The sequence below is a fragment of the Symphalangus syndactylus genome, chromosome 14 (assembly GCF_028878055.3).
Source record: "Symphalangus syndactylus isolate Jambi chromosome 14, NHGRI_mSymSyn1-v2.1_pri, whole genome shotgun sequence".
Taxonomy (NCBI): Eukaryota; Metazoa; Chordata; class Mammalia; order Primates; family Hylobatidae; genus Symphalangus; species Symphalangus syndactylus.
In genome coordinates, this window is record NC_072436.2 from 23967881 (window position 1) to 23985400 (window position 17520).

Sequence of the window (17520 nt, forward strand, 5' to 3'; positions counted from 1 at the left end):
AGTGCTGGGATTATGGGTATCAGCCACCTTGCCCAGCCTGTTATAATTCTTTTTGAGGAAAATTCCCTCTATTGCGTTGACTTGTTAAGTACTGGGTATTTTTGAATGTTCCGCATTTGAACATTTCCCCCAATTTTTCAACCGTGAATAAATGCAGAACGAGGCGGCTGACACTCAGAGTGGGGACGGTCCTGAAGCTGCACCCACAGGGTGGCCAACAGGATGTGCGAAAAATACCTATTTTTGGAGAAAACATCTCAAGACTTGAGCAGAATTCATTCTGGAATCGTTCCTTCCAGGGGAAGGGCACCATCCAGCCTTGGAAGATGTCATCAGTTGCTGGGCGTCCCTTGCAGTTTGGGGCACAAGACTGTAAGCTCCGTGCAGGCAGGGGCCATGCCAGCCTCTTCTTCCCCAGGGCCTGACACAACTCCTGGCCCTAAGCAGGTGCTCTGTGAACAGTGCATGAATGAATGAATGCAGGACCTGCCAGAATGCCATCCCAGTCACTGTTTGGGCTTTGATTCAAAGCAAGATATATTTTTTAAGTAAAAAAAAAAAAAAAAAATGCCACTATAAATGGAGGGTCATGCCTGAAAAACAGATGAAGACATAAAAGTGTTCTGCGGAGCGTGTCTGAAGTCAAATGCTATTTGTTGAACACTGGAGGAAAAATAATTGCCATACCGCAAAGGGATGTAAATAAGGCCAACTACAGAAAGGAATGATCATTATCTTTATTCATATACACTTGCTCCCAAACTACAATTAATGTTTCTAACAAAGCGTATCATGCAAACGGAGATTAGAGGTTACACAAACTGAAAAAAAAGCAATGCAGTAATTTATACATCCATCTCCTCTGCTATATAACCAAATGGTGTTTGACGGTTGAATGGCCTCTACATTTTGTCAGTAGGTGCTTACACAGCAGGAAACACCTCAACCTCCGTCTCTTCCTCCAAACAAAGTTGGGTCTTATATGATGTTTCTCAATTAATGATTTAAGCGTGGTATGTCCTTCACACACACAAATCATGTAGCAAAAGCAATGACTTCAAATGCTTGTTTATAAAAGATATTCTAAAAGACCCTAACAGAAGGGATGTGAGGTTTTTAGAAAACCTTTAGACTCAAAATAGTAACTGCCTTCATGATTGATTTTGAATATTCTAGTAAGCCAACCCTTCAAGAAAAGAATTACATTCTTCCAGGAAGAATATCAACAAAAGTTTACAATCACAGGAATGGATACTCCTCAAGTTAAGCAGAGGTGACAAAGACACAGTCGTTTAATCAGAAAATGCAAAGCCGCCTTTTATCTTATTTTAGAAAAGAAGGTTCTTATAAAGTGGACTTGACAACTATTTTCTGAAAAGTCGAGTTCTGTCTACTCGCATAAGCGATAACTATGAAACAGACGTCAATAGGCATGTTTGCTGCTGCCTCATATCTTGGGAGATCGAAGTATTTCTGAGTTGCCCAGTGGGCAAAATCCTTACAGGGCATCTCTGAATCTTCACCCAATGCGTGAGACCTGGGGACCAGGGGAGTCTGGGCACAGAGCCAAGGAAGCATCCTCCTCCTGCCAAAAGGTGGCCACAGAGCCTCATGGAGCAAGGAAAGGGGTCCCAGAAACCCCTGGGAATCCTATTCCAGGGCTGCTTCTGGATGGGGGACACTAAAAATGTCTTTCTTGTGATTTGGAAGTTTCTAAACCTTAAGCAGTTGTCCCCAGTGTCTATTAAAAACCCGCAGAGCATCAGTCTGCCAAGTTCCACCAGAACTTGCAGTCATTCCCATGTGGACTCCATGCCCTAGGAGCATGGGAAAATCTGGCAGTGGGAGAGCAGGTCGAGGGCGCTCCAGCTGACCCAGGCTAAGTCCTCCTTCAAGCTCCAGGGCATTGGAATCTTAGGAAATCGTCAGTTGCTTTGTTCTGAAAACTCATTTTTAAAGAATTATTATTAAAGTTCTTTATAAAAAAGTACAAATAGCCCAGTATATTCAGTTGCTGTACTGGAATTAACAAATAATTTCTTCCTTTAGGTTAAGAAAAAGTCTTTGGAATTTGTGGGCTTTCGTGTAGGGTCACTGTAAGGCTGTTGGATGGCTGAGTGTGACCTCCACGGTTATTAACTGTCACTTGATCACATAGATGGGAGGCCTAAGGGTCAGAATCGTTCATGCTGTTGACCTGCCCGAAGAATCCCTGACACTACGGAATTAACACAATTGTGGTTGACCCCATTTCTAGATGACAGCCTTCATCCATGTGTACATCAGGTAACCTTCCCAATTTTCTGGATCTTCTAACAGCAGAAACAGATAACGTTCCCTGGATCTGTCACCCCGAATGGGAGGAGACAGGAATGTTGACTGTCCAGTGTATTTCACAACATGTACCCCAAGCAGCTTAAGGAAAATGACTTTTAAAAAATATTTTGGCTGGGCATGGTGGCTCATGCCTGTAATCCCAGCACTTTGGGAGGCCAAGGCGGGCAGATCATGAGGTCAGGAGTTCAAGACCATCCTGACCAACATGGTGACACCCCATCTCTACTAAAAATACAAAAATTAGCTGGGTGTGGTGGCGTGCACCTGTAGTCCCAGCTACTCGGGAGGCTGAGGCAGGAGAATCGCTTGAACCTGGGAGGTGGCGGTTGCAGTGAGCCGAGATTGTGCCACTGCACTCCAGCCTGGGCAACAAGAGTGAAACTCCGTCTCAAAAAATAAAATAAAATAAAAATAAAAATAAATTTCACAACACTCCTTGTCAAATTGGTGTGTGGCCACTAACAACAGAGCACCCTTGTCCTTCCTGGTGACTGTCATGCCTACTGCTGTCCCGGTAACTCTCATGATCACACCCTTTGGGCCCCTGGCTCAGTGTCTGTTTTGTGATTACGATTGTCTGGTGTGCCCAGCAGGGGAAACAGGCACCCCTACCCTTGTTGGGTTATAAAGAAACAGGAAATGGTGTGATGTGCACACACAAGAAATAGGTGATTTCAGAAGACCAAAGTGAGAAAATGACTGGCAGATGGTATCACCTTTCTGAGGCTTTTAAAAATACAAGACTGTCACTTTTTCTATTTTCAGTACTGAGAAAACAAATCCCAGCAAAAAAAAAAAAAAAAAAAAAACAGAAACAAAAACAAAAACAAAAAAAATCTCTGAAATGTCTCCTGCTAAGTGGAACCAGGTGGGAACTGTGGTGTTAGTTGTTAACTGTGCGGTGTTAGTTAGTTCTCCATTCATCCTCAGCTGCCATAATTCTTGGCAGGAAGCCAGAGAGGAAAACGGGCAGGAACCTACTGGCCTCTGCGGTACACTGGATGGTCTGGCTCTGCCCAGAGAACTATGAGCTACTTCAAGGTGGGGAGGGGAAAGGGGCTTCTAGCAGCTGGTGGGGATGTTGTTAGCATTTGGGGGGTGTTTTCTGAGGAGGAACAGACTGTGTCCCTGGTAAAACACTCTCTTGAGGGCCAGCAGACGGAAACTTCCATCTGCACCAACCACCTCCGATGGGAAGCCGTTGACAGTGGCACCCCTTCCTCTCCCTCCTACTGCAGGCATATTTCTGGATGCACCCAAACCCTGTTCTTCTCTGGCTCCTTCCTGACTACAGCCCCCGCCTCCCTCTCCCTTCTCAGCACGTCCGCGGGGGGCTCTCTGGAAGTCTGCATCCTCCTTCCAGGAAGTCACCACACTCGCCTAAGGACTTTGGCTCAGAGAGGTGCTCAACAATCATTTGCTGGGCTGCATGAACCTTGGTCTTTCCGGCCAGGCTTCCAGAGCTCTTAGCCCCACGGTTTTCTATCAAAATTCTGAATAAGAAGGCCTAAGACACGGCATCAGAAAGGGCAGACAGTGGCCCTGCATGGACCACACGAAGCCAGTGGATGAAAGGAAGGGAAGCACTGCCGGAGCAATAATTTTGACTCCTGTGGTTTCTGATCTGCCTTTTGAATTTGTTCTTGCCTGGATGTGGGCCTCGCATTAACCTTGGAGGACAGCCCCTGGCAGCACTCCAGTGACTTCCTTTCAAACCCAGCACCTGGTGACCTTCAATTGAAATGCCAAGACATGGGCTGCCAGCCCGTGGCCTGCAGCCTCAGGGAAAGGCTCTGCCACCATGGAGTGGCCACCTTCCAAGGGAAGATAATGCGCAGCCATTTGAATGGCCTGGTGTGGTCATAGCTCCATGGGTCCTGTGGGGATTTGGACGGTGCTAGATTCTGCCAGGTGGCCTAGATCTCTGCAGGCCCTGGCAATCAGGCAGTGCTCAGGGGCAAGGACTTCCTAAAGGGTCCCCCAGGACCTCCTGCGTGGCTGCAGCAGTTCCACAGCGCACCCCTCGCCACCATCTCATTTCACACAATGCCCACGAAGGGGCCAGTACCATAGAATTTTATAAACTGATTCTGAGGCGAGCCATTGCTCATGGTTATCTACATGACAGTCTTCCAACAGTAACTGTCTTTGGCTGCTGAGATCTGTAAAGCCCTAATCATTACCCACATTCAACACTCAGCAATGGATAAAGCAGGTTCCACATGACAACACTGCACCAGGCCCTGATTTTGACTGTTTCTCCCCGGGGGTTTGTTCTGATGTCTGTTGTCCCTCAGGCAGTGTGCTGGGCACCCCTGCCGGGGCATTTTCTTGGAAAACTTTGCCACACAGTCTGAGAGAAGAACAGCCAGCTGAGACGGTGAATGTGTTTCCTAGAGAAACAAACTTGTGGGTGTTGGGGTTGCAGGGAAGGCCTAGGCCTGCCGCTTGCTTTAAATAGGCAGGTCGTTTGGGGTGCTGAACAAGGCTCCCTAACCTCATGTGTTCCTCCGTGGGACCTTCCTCCTCTCTGGGGGGCCTCATGGGGGTCTGTCCTGCTGCTGCTCCATTCTGGGCAGGGGGACTGGCCCTTTTGTCTCCTAGGCTCTTTCTGTAAACCAGTCCCTTTCCCCTTGGATCAAAGGAGGCGCACCTGGTCAGGACACAAACCCAGATCGTGCACTGACCCGCAGGGCTGCAGGGACAGGGGAGCCAGGCCCCCCTGGAGTCTTGATGTCTATGGTGCATAAAAGATGGCAGAAAAAAATGGTTCTTTTCTGGCCGGGCCTGTTCCCTACCCCGTCTCTCCTTCTACTCAGGGTTGCCAGGACCACCTAGGCCTCCCACCTCAAAAAGCCTTTCATGGTTGTGTGTTCTGTGAACTTCAGGCAAACAGCCAGAGGAGAAAAATAATGCGAGCTTAGCTGGGAGATGCTTCTGGGAGGAAAGAGAGCGGCTCTCTACAAGGACCGACAGCTACTTTCATTCTGTTTCTGTTTGTGGTAGAACCCAGCTCCTCTGAGGACCTTGCATGGGGGTGTCTCACCAAAGCAGCATGCTCCTCCCAAGGCTGGAAAGGCCAGTGCCACAATGGCTGGAAGAAAGGCCGCAGCCTCTGAAGAGCATGTGCTGGTGCCTGCAGGGCACGGCTGTGTTGGTCTCATGAAGTTTGTGCGTGCTGGAGCAAACGACAGGTCATTGCAGAGGCAGCAAGACAGCATGCTTCCTGCGTGTCCAGTACACACAGCAAGAGGGGAGTCTCCCCATCCCTCCCACCCCTGGAGTCAGCAACAGTCGCAGGCGGAAGGGAAAAAGGAAACACACACACACGAACACACAAAGGTCAGCCCAGGTGCTGCGGCAACGCCACGTATGCACCAACGTACTAGGCAGACCGGAATCAGACACCTCCTGTTGTCCCCAAGAGGAAGAGTGGTGGAGGAACCAGGATGAAAGGTGGCATTAAGAAACTAAGAGGGAGGGTCAGCTCAAAAATAGTCCTCACCAATAAAAATTTGTTTGCAGGTAGAATCAAACACATATATATACACACACATATGTAGTAAGAGCCTAATCTATCATGTAAAGTAGCCATTCATTTTTGAAATTTTATCTACATTTAAAAAGTAATCTATCTGATACAGTGCCCATGTGCAGGGAGGGAAAGCACAGAAGCAAGGGATTCAGCTAAAACTTAATTAGAAAAGAGGATTAGAAACAAGAACCTGCACAAATAGAGCACAATTGTGTCTTATAAAATTATTATAATACTCTCTTTATACTCGATACGATTATAGCAATAATATAGATTCACTTGTTATTAAGGTTTATTATAAACATGCAAAATTCATTGCATGATGCATTTGCAAAACATATTAAAATCCTTCTATCAATAAAACATCTTTGAGCTGTTAGGCATCCGGGTTTCCTGATCTACAGCTCCAGGCCTGTCATTCAACATGAACTAGAAATGGGAACCAAAACCGTATTCTTTTTCTCCCTAAGTGGACATCCAGGGCTAGAGAAGGGAGGAAAATCAATCAGTAGGGGCTGATGCTAGAGTCAACACTTCCATTAAGTTACTGTACATCGTACTTTCATCAACGACACTGCAGCCTATTAAATAAATAAGTACAAAAGGGGAGAGGGCGTACACTTCAGCTTCTTGAGAAGGATAACAAGGTAGGCAGCAAAATGTTGGTGTGTGTGGGGGTGGGTGTTGGCGAACAACACTGGTGAGTAGTGGCATGATTACTGATGGCACCCTGGATGGAAAAATAATCTCCCAGAGATTAAAATGAACGTATGTACACACTGGCTTATCCTTAATCTGAAATGATTTCACACGCTTGTTCAGCAACGTCCTTAGACGATTTGGCCTCTTACAAAGAATGAAAGTATCAAGACAGTTATCACCCAAGGAGGGTACCAGATGACACATTCACCCAACACTCATCTGAGGTTTTTTTGTTTCAACTGGTAACTGCTGGACCATGGCTGGGTTAGGATTTGTCAATGTTTGGGAACAGTGATTAGGTTCATCCCGGCCTTTCAGATTCTAGGGGCTGTTTCCACGGAGGCAGAGAATGGACGCAGCGGGTATTTTGAGGCCTCCCCCACCCCCAATCCCTCCCTGCTCACTCTCTTGGCTTCCTGTTCTTGGATTCCAAAGACGTCGTGGGTGGAGATGTTTCCTGGGGCAGGCTCACTTTAACATCTCTGGTTGGGGGATTCCGATGCTGAAAAATCCACAGATGGAGGGTATGGAAAGTATATCAAATTGTACCCAAAATGGGGCAACAGTCTGTTTGCTTTCTAGGAAGGGTTAACCTAGAGCCAGATGTAACTTCTACAGAATTAAACTGGACACTGTGCATGACGTACCATCTTCCACTAAGATAATGTTCTTGGTTGTAAGAGAGAGACCCTGAACAGTTGATCACATTTGGACTAATAACCCTACAATTTTCAGGCCTCCATATGGAATCAGACACAAGGCCGTGGCCTTAAAATTTTAGGGTTAAGGATCACTTCCCACTGCGGGGAGGGCTGGGGGGCTGGGGAGGCGTTTGTTCTCGCTGGTGAGTTTCATACTGCACTCTGTAAGATGGGGTGCACAAACTGGGGATTGACATACGAGAACCCTTCAAAATCAGACTGGTCTATGTTAGCAATAACCAGCTGATCAGGCGGTGTTAAGACGGGCTGTCCTCGTGTGAAGAACTTGTCAAAGTTTTCTGCTCCTTTGCCGCACTGTGGAGAAAAGACAAAAAGGTCAGTCAACGTGACAATGCGGGAGCAGCTCTCCGAGGGCCCTCTCTGGGGAGGGGCACGGCCCTGGGGAACTCAGGGCTGGTTAGGCAGGAGGAATCTCGGAGGACTTGCAGGCCTACTGGATTCAAAAGCCAGGCACAGCAGACAACGACGAGTTACCCAACTGTAAACCTTGAAATACCCCAAACAGAAGCCCTGGGTGGGAATGCACGGCTGGCAATGAGGCAGCAACAAGGGGACAGCCCCTGTCCCCTCAGGTACACCTCACTGAACAAGCAGAGCTGACAGCACAGAAGCCACGCACGCAGGGCTGTCAGTCACAGCTCCGTGTTGAAAGGCCAGGATGTCGGCTGGGGCTGCAGGCAGTTACCCCTGGACCAAGCGAGGGGTGAGTTACTGCCCCACATCTGGTTCTTTGCCGCAATATTTGTAGTGAAGTAAAAACTGTGTTATCCTTGCCTTCCTACTGGGTTGCTCTAGCAACCCCAGCCCCTAAATTAAGCTTCAAGCGATATGAAGTAGGTGTGGCGGCAAGGCTGGGAGATTTGCACCTGGCCCAGCTAGGATTTAGCACACCTAGACACAGCTGGCCAGTGGGTAGGCTGGGTGACTGGAGCTCATTTGCAGGGTGGTTTCAGGCTGGAGGAGGTTTGCATGGCGCCCTGGGGAGGCAGGGAGAGGCCTGCTGTCTTGGCTGTTCCTCTCCTCCAGGGTTCACTGGGGTGCTCTGTGAGCGTCAAGGCTGCAGGCAGAACTGCTGCATTGGGGTCTCTGAGACACACAGCCACTTAGGCAGCATGGCTTAGTAGCCTGACCCCAAAAGTGGGGAAGGAGTGTTCTCTTCACTTTGTCAGCCACCCACAAGGGTAGTGGCGTGTTGAAGTCCCTGGGAGCCCAGGGTGACTCTGAAGCAGGAAGAGCTGGGAGTTTCACTGAGGATCCTAAGAATGATTTTCAAGATGTTGCCAATTATTGCCCTTAGACCTGCTGCTAGCGCCACAGGGCCAATATGAATTAACTCTGAGCTAGCACACATTTCAAACTAACCAGGCATCCTTGGGTCTCTAATAGAGAATAGCTCTGCGTTAACTATGAAGTGAGGTCCACCCAGTTTGCTCATCTGTAACATTGGGAGAACAATCACACCTCCTGCCCAAGGCTGTCATGAAGGTCAAATGTATGGGGTTTTGCACAGAACCCAGCCGAGGCGAGAGGCCAGCATGTGCTGCTAGTGTTTTTATAAGGTAGTTGAGTCTCACGGGCTGTGCTTTCTCAGCTCCTTTTTCACACTTTATCTTCTAGGAGGTGTGCTTGAGAACCTATTTTCGTTTTTTTTTTTTTTTTTGAGATGGAGTCTTGCTCTGTCGCCCAGACTAGAGTGCAGTGGCATGATCTCGGCTCACTGCAACCTCTGCCTCCTGGGTTCCAGTGATTCTCCTGCCTCAGCCTCCCAAGTAGCTGGGATTACAGGCATGAGCCACCATGCCCAGCCACGAAGCTACTTTCATTACCCTTTTACCACCTACTTTTCATCAAATAAAACCTGCTCCTAAGTACCTGTTGAGGTGGAAAGCATGTCATAAATTCAAAGTAAGGTCTTTATGACAAACAGCTTTCCTTTCTGGGCTTATTTTTTTTTTTCTTTTTTGAGACAGGGTCTCACTCTGTCACCCAGGCTGGTGTACAGTGGTGTGAGCACGACTCACTGCAGCCTCAACCACCTGAGCTCAATCATTCCTCCCACCTCAGCCTCCTGAGTAGCTGGGACTGCGGGTGCGCACCACCACATCTGACTATTTTTTGCATTTTTTGTATTGACAGGGTTTCACCGTGTTGCTCAGGCTGGTCTCGAACTCCTGGGCTCAAGCAATCTGCCGGCCTTGGTCTCCCAAAGTGCCGGGATTACAGGTGTGAGCCACCGCGCCCAGCCTCTGGGCTTATTTCCATTTTAATAAGCAAACATCTACTCTTCACCCAAGGAGATTTCACACCACAATGAACGGTGAGTATTGTGGGGCAGAGGGGATGAGAGACAGGGGCTGTCTGTGGGCTTTTAAGTTAATCTGTGGAGCCATACAGACATGAGGCTTACTGTCACATCCGTCCTGCCTCCCACATGTGGGGTAGCAAAGCTTCCACTCTCACATCCCACGTTTCCGTGGTGTATTTCCTTGGAAGAGCGCAAAGCACCTCAAAGCCAAGGTCAGCAGAGGCAGAATCTGCAATTCACACCACCCTATGTGCACAGGCCATTTGCAAACACTGAGAAAGGCTCTTTGAAAAATAAATAAGGGCATGCTGTTTCTTCCTAGGAATTAACCAGGAATCTGTACTTAATTTATCAGTTAAACAAACAGAAACCAACTTTCCTTGGAATTCCACATTCAGATGACAACAGCCAAAGAAATAGCCCTCCTCTGGATATACCAGTGGTTCTCAACCAGGGATGATTCTGCCCCCAGGGAACCCGTTTTTGGTCATCATGACTTGGGCGGGACAAGCCTGGCATCTGGGGGCAGAGGCCAGGGATGGTACGGAACATCCTGCAAGGCCCAGGATACTGTCCCCGCCCCAAAGAATGATTGGTTGAAAATGTCAACAGTAACTGCTGCTGAGAAACTCTGGGATATATGTACCAAGACTATCGTATGAGGCTGATAGGTCCTAACATCAGTGTGAGGACAGACATGAAGCCAAACTAGGGAATCAGGCAGGAGTAGCTGTATGCAAGAGTGAAGAATGGAGAAGCGGCAGAAGTCCCAAGGCAAAAGCATTTGGAGCAAGTGTGACAGCTCAGTAGAGTTGGCTTTGGGAACATTCTTTTAGAACCTGATTCATCAATACTCATTGCCTGGAAGAATTCAAGTGAATCTACAGTCAGGGCTCCCAGAGGCTGGGATGCATGCTCCTTTAATAAGAGATCATCTGTGCTTCTCTTGATACTCACTAACCATGCAGAGATGAGCAAGAAAGAATTTCTGGAAAAAATATAATAAAAGGACATGAGTCTCTAAAAGGATGAGCAAAGCAAGGCAAAATGTTCTCTCCCCCTTTCACAGGACACATTGATGAGTTTAGGGCTGCACAGATAGACGTCTAGGCTGGATGTCTGTCCTGCTCTAAATGTATCTGTGTGTTCTGCAAAAAGAGTGCACAGGTCTGACCCTTTCCTTTTAGTCCTGTCTTTATGGCATTCACGAATCATCGTCCAATGGGACGTTTCCAAACGCCATGGCTTTACTGCCAAGGAAAAATAAAAAAGCAAACTAAAAGATTTCTCAAGGGGACCACAGAAACCTTCCCACTGAGAAGCCTGGAGAGGGAGGCTTGAGGACATCCAATTCTAAAGCTGGTGTCCAGAGAAGGGTCACTCCTGAGGGCACCCACTGCTCAAAATGCTAAGTACTGTGATAAAATGAGGCAAAAATCCTTTCCTGGTTAAGGGCTCTTACTCCGCCTGTGCTGAGGTCTGCAGAGCTAAGGGGGAAGTTGTGGAGCCAGATCAATCCAGTTGCTGCCCTGAAGTCACACTGAGTGCTGCTGTGTGGCTTCTGGTCTCAAAACTGCTCACTGCTGGAAACACCTTCCTCTTCTTTCTCACTGTAAATCTCTTTGGAATTTTCCCTGAACTCAAAGAGGGAGAAATCTCACTTTAACAAATCAAAGTTTTTCTTAAACTGGTTCACTTCGGTGGAGAGACAAGAGGCAGGCACAGGCCGAGGGCAAAGAGTAGAAACTGAACCACTGAAGTTCAGCCACATCAACCACAGGACAGAAATGAGCCATGGGTGTGTCACAGCAACCAACTGGGAAGAAAGCCTGGAAGGGCTGCAGGATGACCTGAGGGTTAGATCAGCTAGGAGACTCAGGAGAACTTTTTATTCTGAGGGAGATCAAACCACAAAGACGTCTTCTTCCCCCCACCAAGAGGCAGGGGGCAGCACAGCTATTTCTACTCCAGATTCGGTGTGGTGAGAAATATCGTTTCCTTTTCCACCATGGGAGGTCTGCCAATGCATTATAAATGAGCCTTCCACAGCTCTTAGCAAAAGTAGCCCTGGAAATAGACAATCTACTATAAGACAAATTGGAGAAGATCTTGAACTACTTGTTTTCCAAGATGTTAATGTGGAAAACTACCCTCATCACCACCACCATCACCATCACCATCACCACCATCACCACCACCACCACCACCACCACCATCACCATCACCACCACCACCACCACCATCACCACCACCATCATCATCACCACCACCACCACCATCACCACCACCACCACCACCATCACCATCACCACCACCACCACCACCACCACCACCACCACTGCCGCCGCCTACTGAAAAAGATGAGGAAAACCAGAGATTTTTGGATCCTTGGAGAAAGGAAAAGCAGTAGATTCAAGAAGGTACTGCATTCCTAATGTGGAAGAGATTCTTCCTACTATCAATGATCTAACCTTACTCATCACGATGAGCTTGATGGGCAATGGCCTCGGGTGCCATCTTGGAGCTGAGCAGAGAGCAAGAAGAGGCAAAGAGGCTAAAGGGCTGAGGGGGCACGTAGCATGACTGCATGAACGCCAAGTCAATGAGTAAAAGATGACTGCAGGCAGCCTCCTGCCACTCCTCAGGGATGAGGCAGGCAGGTAGATCACCACCGCCATTGGAAGGGCAGCCTCTACAGCAGTCTGTGACAGTGGGCAGGTATGGCTGTCCATGGCCTCAGAGCTCTAGGCCACCCAACAGCACATGGCTGCTAAAAGTAACATTTATACCTTGTGAGCAAAACTGGGCTGGGTGTGCACTATCTCCACCTCCAAAGGTCACCCACACCTTTCGCCGACTGAAGCTTTTGCCCTCTGGAATGTGACGTACCACACGATGGGTATGGGACTGAGATAAAGGGGAAGAGGGCATCGGGGTGGTCAGACCCAACCAGTCGGCGTGTGACTCTTGAACTCCCTGAGACCAGGCGTTGTTGGCACCCAAGAGAAAGTGGGGACACAGAGGGGAGAAGGATGTGGCCAGAGATCAAGAGCCCCAATGTATATAGCTTTGGCAAACTCAGTGCATCTCTCTGTGAAGGTAAGATGGTGATGTGACCATCCACCTTCCCAGGCTGTTGTGAGGATCCAGGGAACAACTAGTGGGCATGAGGCCCTTCCTCAGTGAGGAGGCAGGACAGACATAAGGTACACCCTGCAAAGCAAGCGCTGGTGTGTAAAAGGCATGTGATTGATATCTGAGGGATGAATGAACGTTATTAATAAGCTACCTCCCTCTTTCTGATCTTTGGATTCAGGAATGAACTCCTTTGTTGTTTTTTATATTCCTACCCATTTGGTCAAACTGTCAATGAATGCAACAGACCCAAGAGAAATCAGGCATTGGTAAAGATGTTACGAAACATGAATGATGTGGACTCTGGGTGGAATCTGGGATTGCAGTGTGCCCCCACTGAAGCCTTGTGTGGCAAACACACTGCTCACAGCCCCTTTCCTTCTGTGATAGGGTGTGGGGGAGACTGAGATGCAATGCAGGAGTTGGCTTCATGGCTGATTCTTACCTGTGAGAGGCCTCTGAGCATGAGCAATACACGTGTTGGTCTCACCCCTGCCCTTTACCTCGGCATCTGAGTCATGTAGAATATAACCCCACGGTCACAGCTATGGGAGTTATGGGAAATACGAGTGGCTCGAAACACTGTTGTTAAAAAGCAAAACCAAACAAAACCCAGAAGAGGAGGAAGGATGCAGAACAAATAAAGAATAAAGGGATATTGCAAGATTATGGAGAAAGGAAACCTAACGAGGTGGGAGCTATCCCTTACGATGACCAAATGCAGGATGTGCTTCATCGTAGGGGAACCCTTACTTGTATTCAAGTCCCAGTGCTGGGGTACAGTGGAGTGCATTAGCAACCACATCGCCACCATCTGCACAGCTCTCTGACTCGTGGTTGCACAGCGTCTTCTAAGTTAAATAACAGCAGAAAGGGGCTGGTGCATTTTGCTTGGGCTTCCTGGGAGGTAATGTCCATACTAAGGAACCATCCAGCAAAGGGGTCTGGCCATTGGTCTGCCCTTTCTCTGAAGATTAGCATGCTCAGGGAACGGGCTACGTGCATGACCAACACAAGCAGGGGCACACAGTTAAGAGTTATAAAGTGGGGTTAGTTTGCTCATTTAGTCACCCAAGGTTCTGGAAACGTGCTCACCGAAGACCTGGAGGCCCACTGAAGCCAGTGCATTTTGGTACACAAAGTCTGGAGAATAAGAACGGACAAAGGAGAGGATTTGGAGAATAGTCAGTTCCTGGCCTTGCAAGTCCAGAATCGGGAATGGACACGTAAAGAATGCTATAAACCCACGTGAGCTGATGCGGAAACACCTCTCGGATACATTGCTACGTGAAAGACGCAAGGTGTGTTTAACACAGCACAACCTCATCTGTGTATATGTTTACACACACAGAAACTTTCTGGAAGGTTACAGAAAAGATCATGAAGAGTAGGACCAGTAGTTGGAGAGATATCTTTTCATTTATGCCCTTCTCTACCACTTAACTGTTCATTTCACCAGATAGAGAGAGCATGTTAATAGTAATTTTTTCTAAGGGATTGGGACCCCTTTCACCTCCTGCCAACTTCATATAGTTTTTGGTTTCTCTGACAAAATTAAACAGTACTCAGCTCACCTACAGCACTGCAGCATTATCTCAGAAAGGGAAAACTGTGTTCTGGAGGAAGGCTGATTCCGTTGATGAGTTTGCTGATAGACAGAGGCCATAGGCCACACATTAAATGAGGGGATCGCTATAGGTGTGAGAGCCACGTGTGTATGAGGGTGAAGGCTCTGGCTTATCATGGGCTGTAATCTATGGAATAAAAACATGTACTCCATTTGGTCTTTATGTTAATGGCCAGATTTAGAGGATTTAAAGCTCTTTTTCCAAGAAAAGTTGTAATGGCCATCGTTGTTGGAAACCTTCACTGCCAACAATGGAAACCTGTCAATTCATACAATTTCATGTACACAGGGTCTGTATTTATGCCACCACTCATCACTGAAGCTCCCTGAGGCTTGCAATAATGATGCTTATTTATATTGATTATTAGTTTAAATGTCTCATTTCTTCCAATTTCTCTGCTACGCAGAAAAGTATTTGAGAGAGTAATGATTAAAGAATAGGAAAAACTGCTTGCCTCTAATTAGCCAAGTAAAAGGTGCTGTCTCAGACTAGTTTAGGGTTTTAAATCAAACCTAGATACAGCATGATGTGACTTCTGTAGTCTCCAAAGGCTGGTTAGTGTTTGTATGTCGTCGACAAACCTTCCCATCTTGAGATCTCAATTTTAATTGGCATCATTGTTATTGGCCCAACAGAAAGGCCAAGAGAATGAAGCTGCCTGAAACCCTAGAGAACTGATGAGATGTGGCCCAGGCTGCCTATGGTATCTGATCCATGACACAGCCATGCCAGGGACCCTCCCTCCTCCTTTTACCTGCAGAGCCCCTGCACTACATACCTAGCTTGCTGGAGTAATTATTAAAAGAACATAGTACCAGGAGATGTCCTTATGTTCAGGAAATACACATGGAATTATCTAGGTGTAAAGAAGCATTAATTCTGCAACTTACTCTCAAATGGTTCAGAAAAAAATAAGTATATATTAAGGTTCGTGCAAAAGTAATGGCAAAAAGAATGAAAAGTAACGGCAAAAACCGCAATTACTTTTGCTCCAACCTAACAGATATGTGTGTCTGTACCTACACACAGACAGAGATATAGAAAAAGAATGATACCAAGGTCAGCCTGTAATCTCAGCACTTTGGGAGGCCGAGGCAGGCGGATCACTTGAGGTCAGGAGTTTGAGACCAGCCTGGCCAACATGGCAAAACCCCGTCTCTACTAAAAATATTAAAAAAAATTAGCCAGGTGTGGTGGCAGGTACCTGTAATCCCAGCTACTCAGGAGGCTGAGGCAGGAGAATTGCTTGAACCTGGGAGGTGGAGGTTGCAGTGAGCTGAGATCACACCACTGCACTCCAGCCTGGGTGACAGAGTGAAACTCCATCTCAAAAAAAAAAAAAAAGAGTATAACATGAACATGCTAGAATGTTAACATTTAGGGAACCGGGGTAAAGGAATGCAGGAGTTCTTTAAATTACTTTCCTGGCCCTTCTACAAGTCTGAAATTGGAAATTATTTCAAAATAAAATTAAAAAAAAAAAAGGATCCTTGCACCAGCTTTGATAAGAAATGATCATCAAGCTCTCTAAAGCAAGCTAATGGCACTGGGAAATGAAGGACTTTGTGGTGACTGGGAAAAGGAACCCCGATTGTGTGTTCTTGCTGCAGGGATGTCCTCAACGTTCTTATTCTCTTTGGCTCTTGCTGTGGGTCACTGGATGACAATGTCCTGAAGAAAGTTCTATTCTTTCTGCCTTTTAAAAAATAGAATACCTACAGTAATTTCACAAAAAAATGGCCATCTGTGAAAGGTCTATTTCCAATGTGCTCTGCCTGCCCACTCTGGAATACATTTCTTGTGTTAACATTATAGATTAATTTCTCCCTCTCTAATAACCATTTAAGTACAGTGAAAGATTCTGGCTTGCCTATGAACTAGCTATTCTGCTCCTTGGTGCCAACGGCTAGAACTAAAAAAAGAAAAATCAATTAACCTTATGCTCCTGGTATTTGTATAAACTGCTACTGATCACATAGGCAGGATGAGTGGAAATTTGAAGGCTGTTCTTGGCCATTTCATTCACATTAATTATAAATCAGAATAAAAAGCTACAAAATTCAAAGTGAGGGTGGATCAGAATCCTGGAGCTTTTATTTTTCTGGCAAAGCCGAAAGCGCTTTCCTTCCCTTGGTGAGCCTTCTGGTTGCTGGGCCAAGCCGCTGGCTGCACCCTCCTCCCCACGGTGCCTCCACGCTCACCTGACGCTGGGAGGTAGGGTGGACATCCACTGCTGCCTCAGTCACTGAAGATTACCCTTTCCAGAGGCGACATCTGTTTTAAACTTAAAATTTCTCCTTATTGACTCTTCTGAACATTTCGGGTCTTTTTTTTTTTTGAGACGGAGTTTCATTCTTGTCGCCCAGGCTGTAGTGCAATGACGCAATCTGGGCTCACTGCAACCTCCGCCTCCCAGGTTCAAGCGATTCTCCTGTCTCAGCCTCCCAAGTAGCTGGGATTATAGGTTCGTGCCACCATGCCCAGCTAATTTTTGTATTTTTAGTAGGTCTTGGACTCCTGACCTCAGGAGATCCACCTGCCTCGACCTCCCAAAGTGCTGGGATTACAGGCATGAGCCACCACGCCTGGCCTACAGGCCTCTTTTTGATGACTCGGGTTTGTTGTTGGGAACATCAGGCTGAGCTGACAGCCCTCACTGAGCTGACGGTCCTCGCACCCTGGGAGCAGAGGATGCTTCGTATTGTGCTTCCTTGAAGAGATCCCTGAAACCAGCTTGTTTTGTGTTTTGCTCATAAAGAGGAAGAGCTAGTTAATTGGCTGCCTTTGTCCAGGGCTCACAGCACTGTTGTCTGTGGTTGTCTTTGCGGTTTTTTTTTTACAGAATAATCCCTGCGAAGTGATTGTCCCATCTTCCAGAAAATCAGCGTCTTTACAGTGGCACATGGTAGCTTTTTAGGGACAGATATGGCTCTGTCCAGGACTGGACTCTCCCACTATTGACTGCCACAGGGGCAGGTTCTTCCCTCACATCTCAGCCTCCAGGCTTGCCACTGTCAGGAGAGATGACCACCGCCATGGGATACTGCCACCACCAGGGGAGTCAGCCACCACCAGGGGAAGCGGCCACTGCTAAGGGAGATGGCCACTGTCCCGCACACCCGATGCTGGTCACTCTCCTCTTTCTGTTCTCCTTTA

General features: G+C 47.4%; 1 protein-coding gene across 3 annotated transcripts in view; it reads right to left on the minus strand.

The window, feature by feature from the left end:
• Nucleotides 1-722: 722 nt before the first annotated feature.
• Nucleotides 723-17520, minus strand: part of PRKCA (protein kinase C alpha) — a 508353-nt gene continuing 491555 nt past the window's right edge. For all 3 annotated transcript variants that reach the window (XM_055243384.2, XM_055243385.2, XM_063617498.1), the window contains one exon: nt 723-7590. In XM_055243384.2, coding sequence (XP_055099359.1) covers nt 7426-7590 — 165 coding nt within the window. In that variant the 3' untranslated portion in view covers nt 723-7425. The remainder of the gene's footprint in view (nt 7591-17520) is intronic.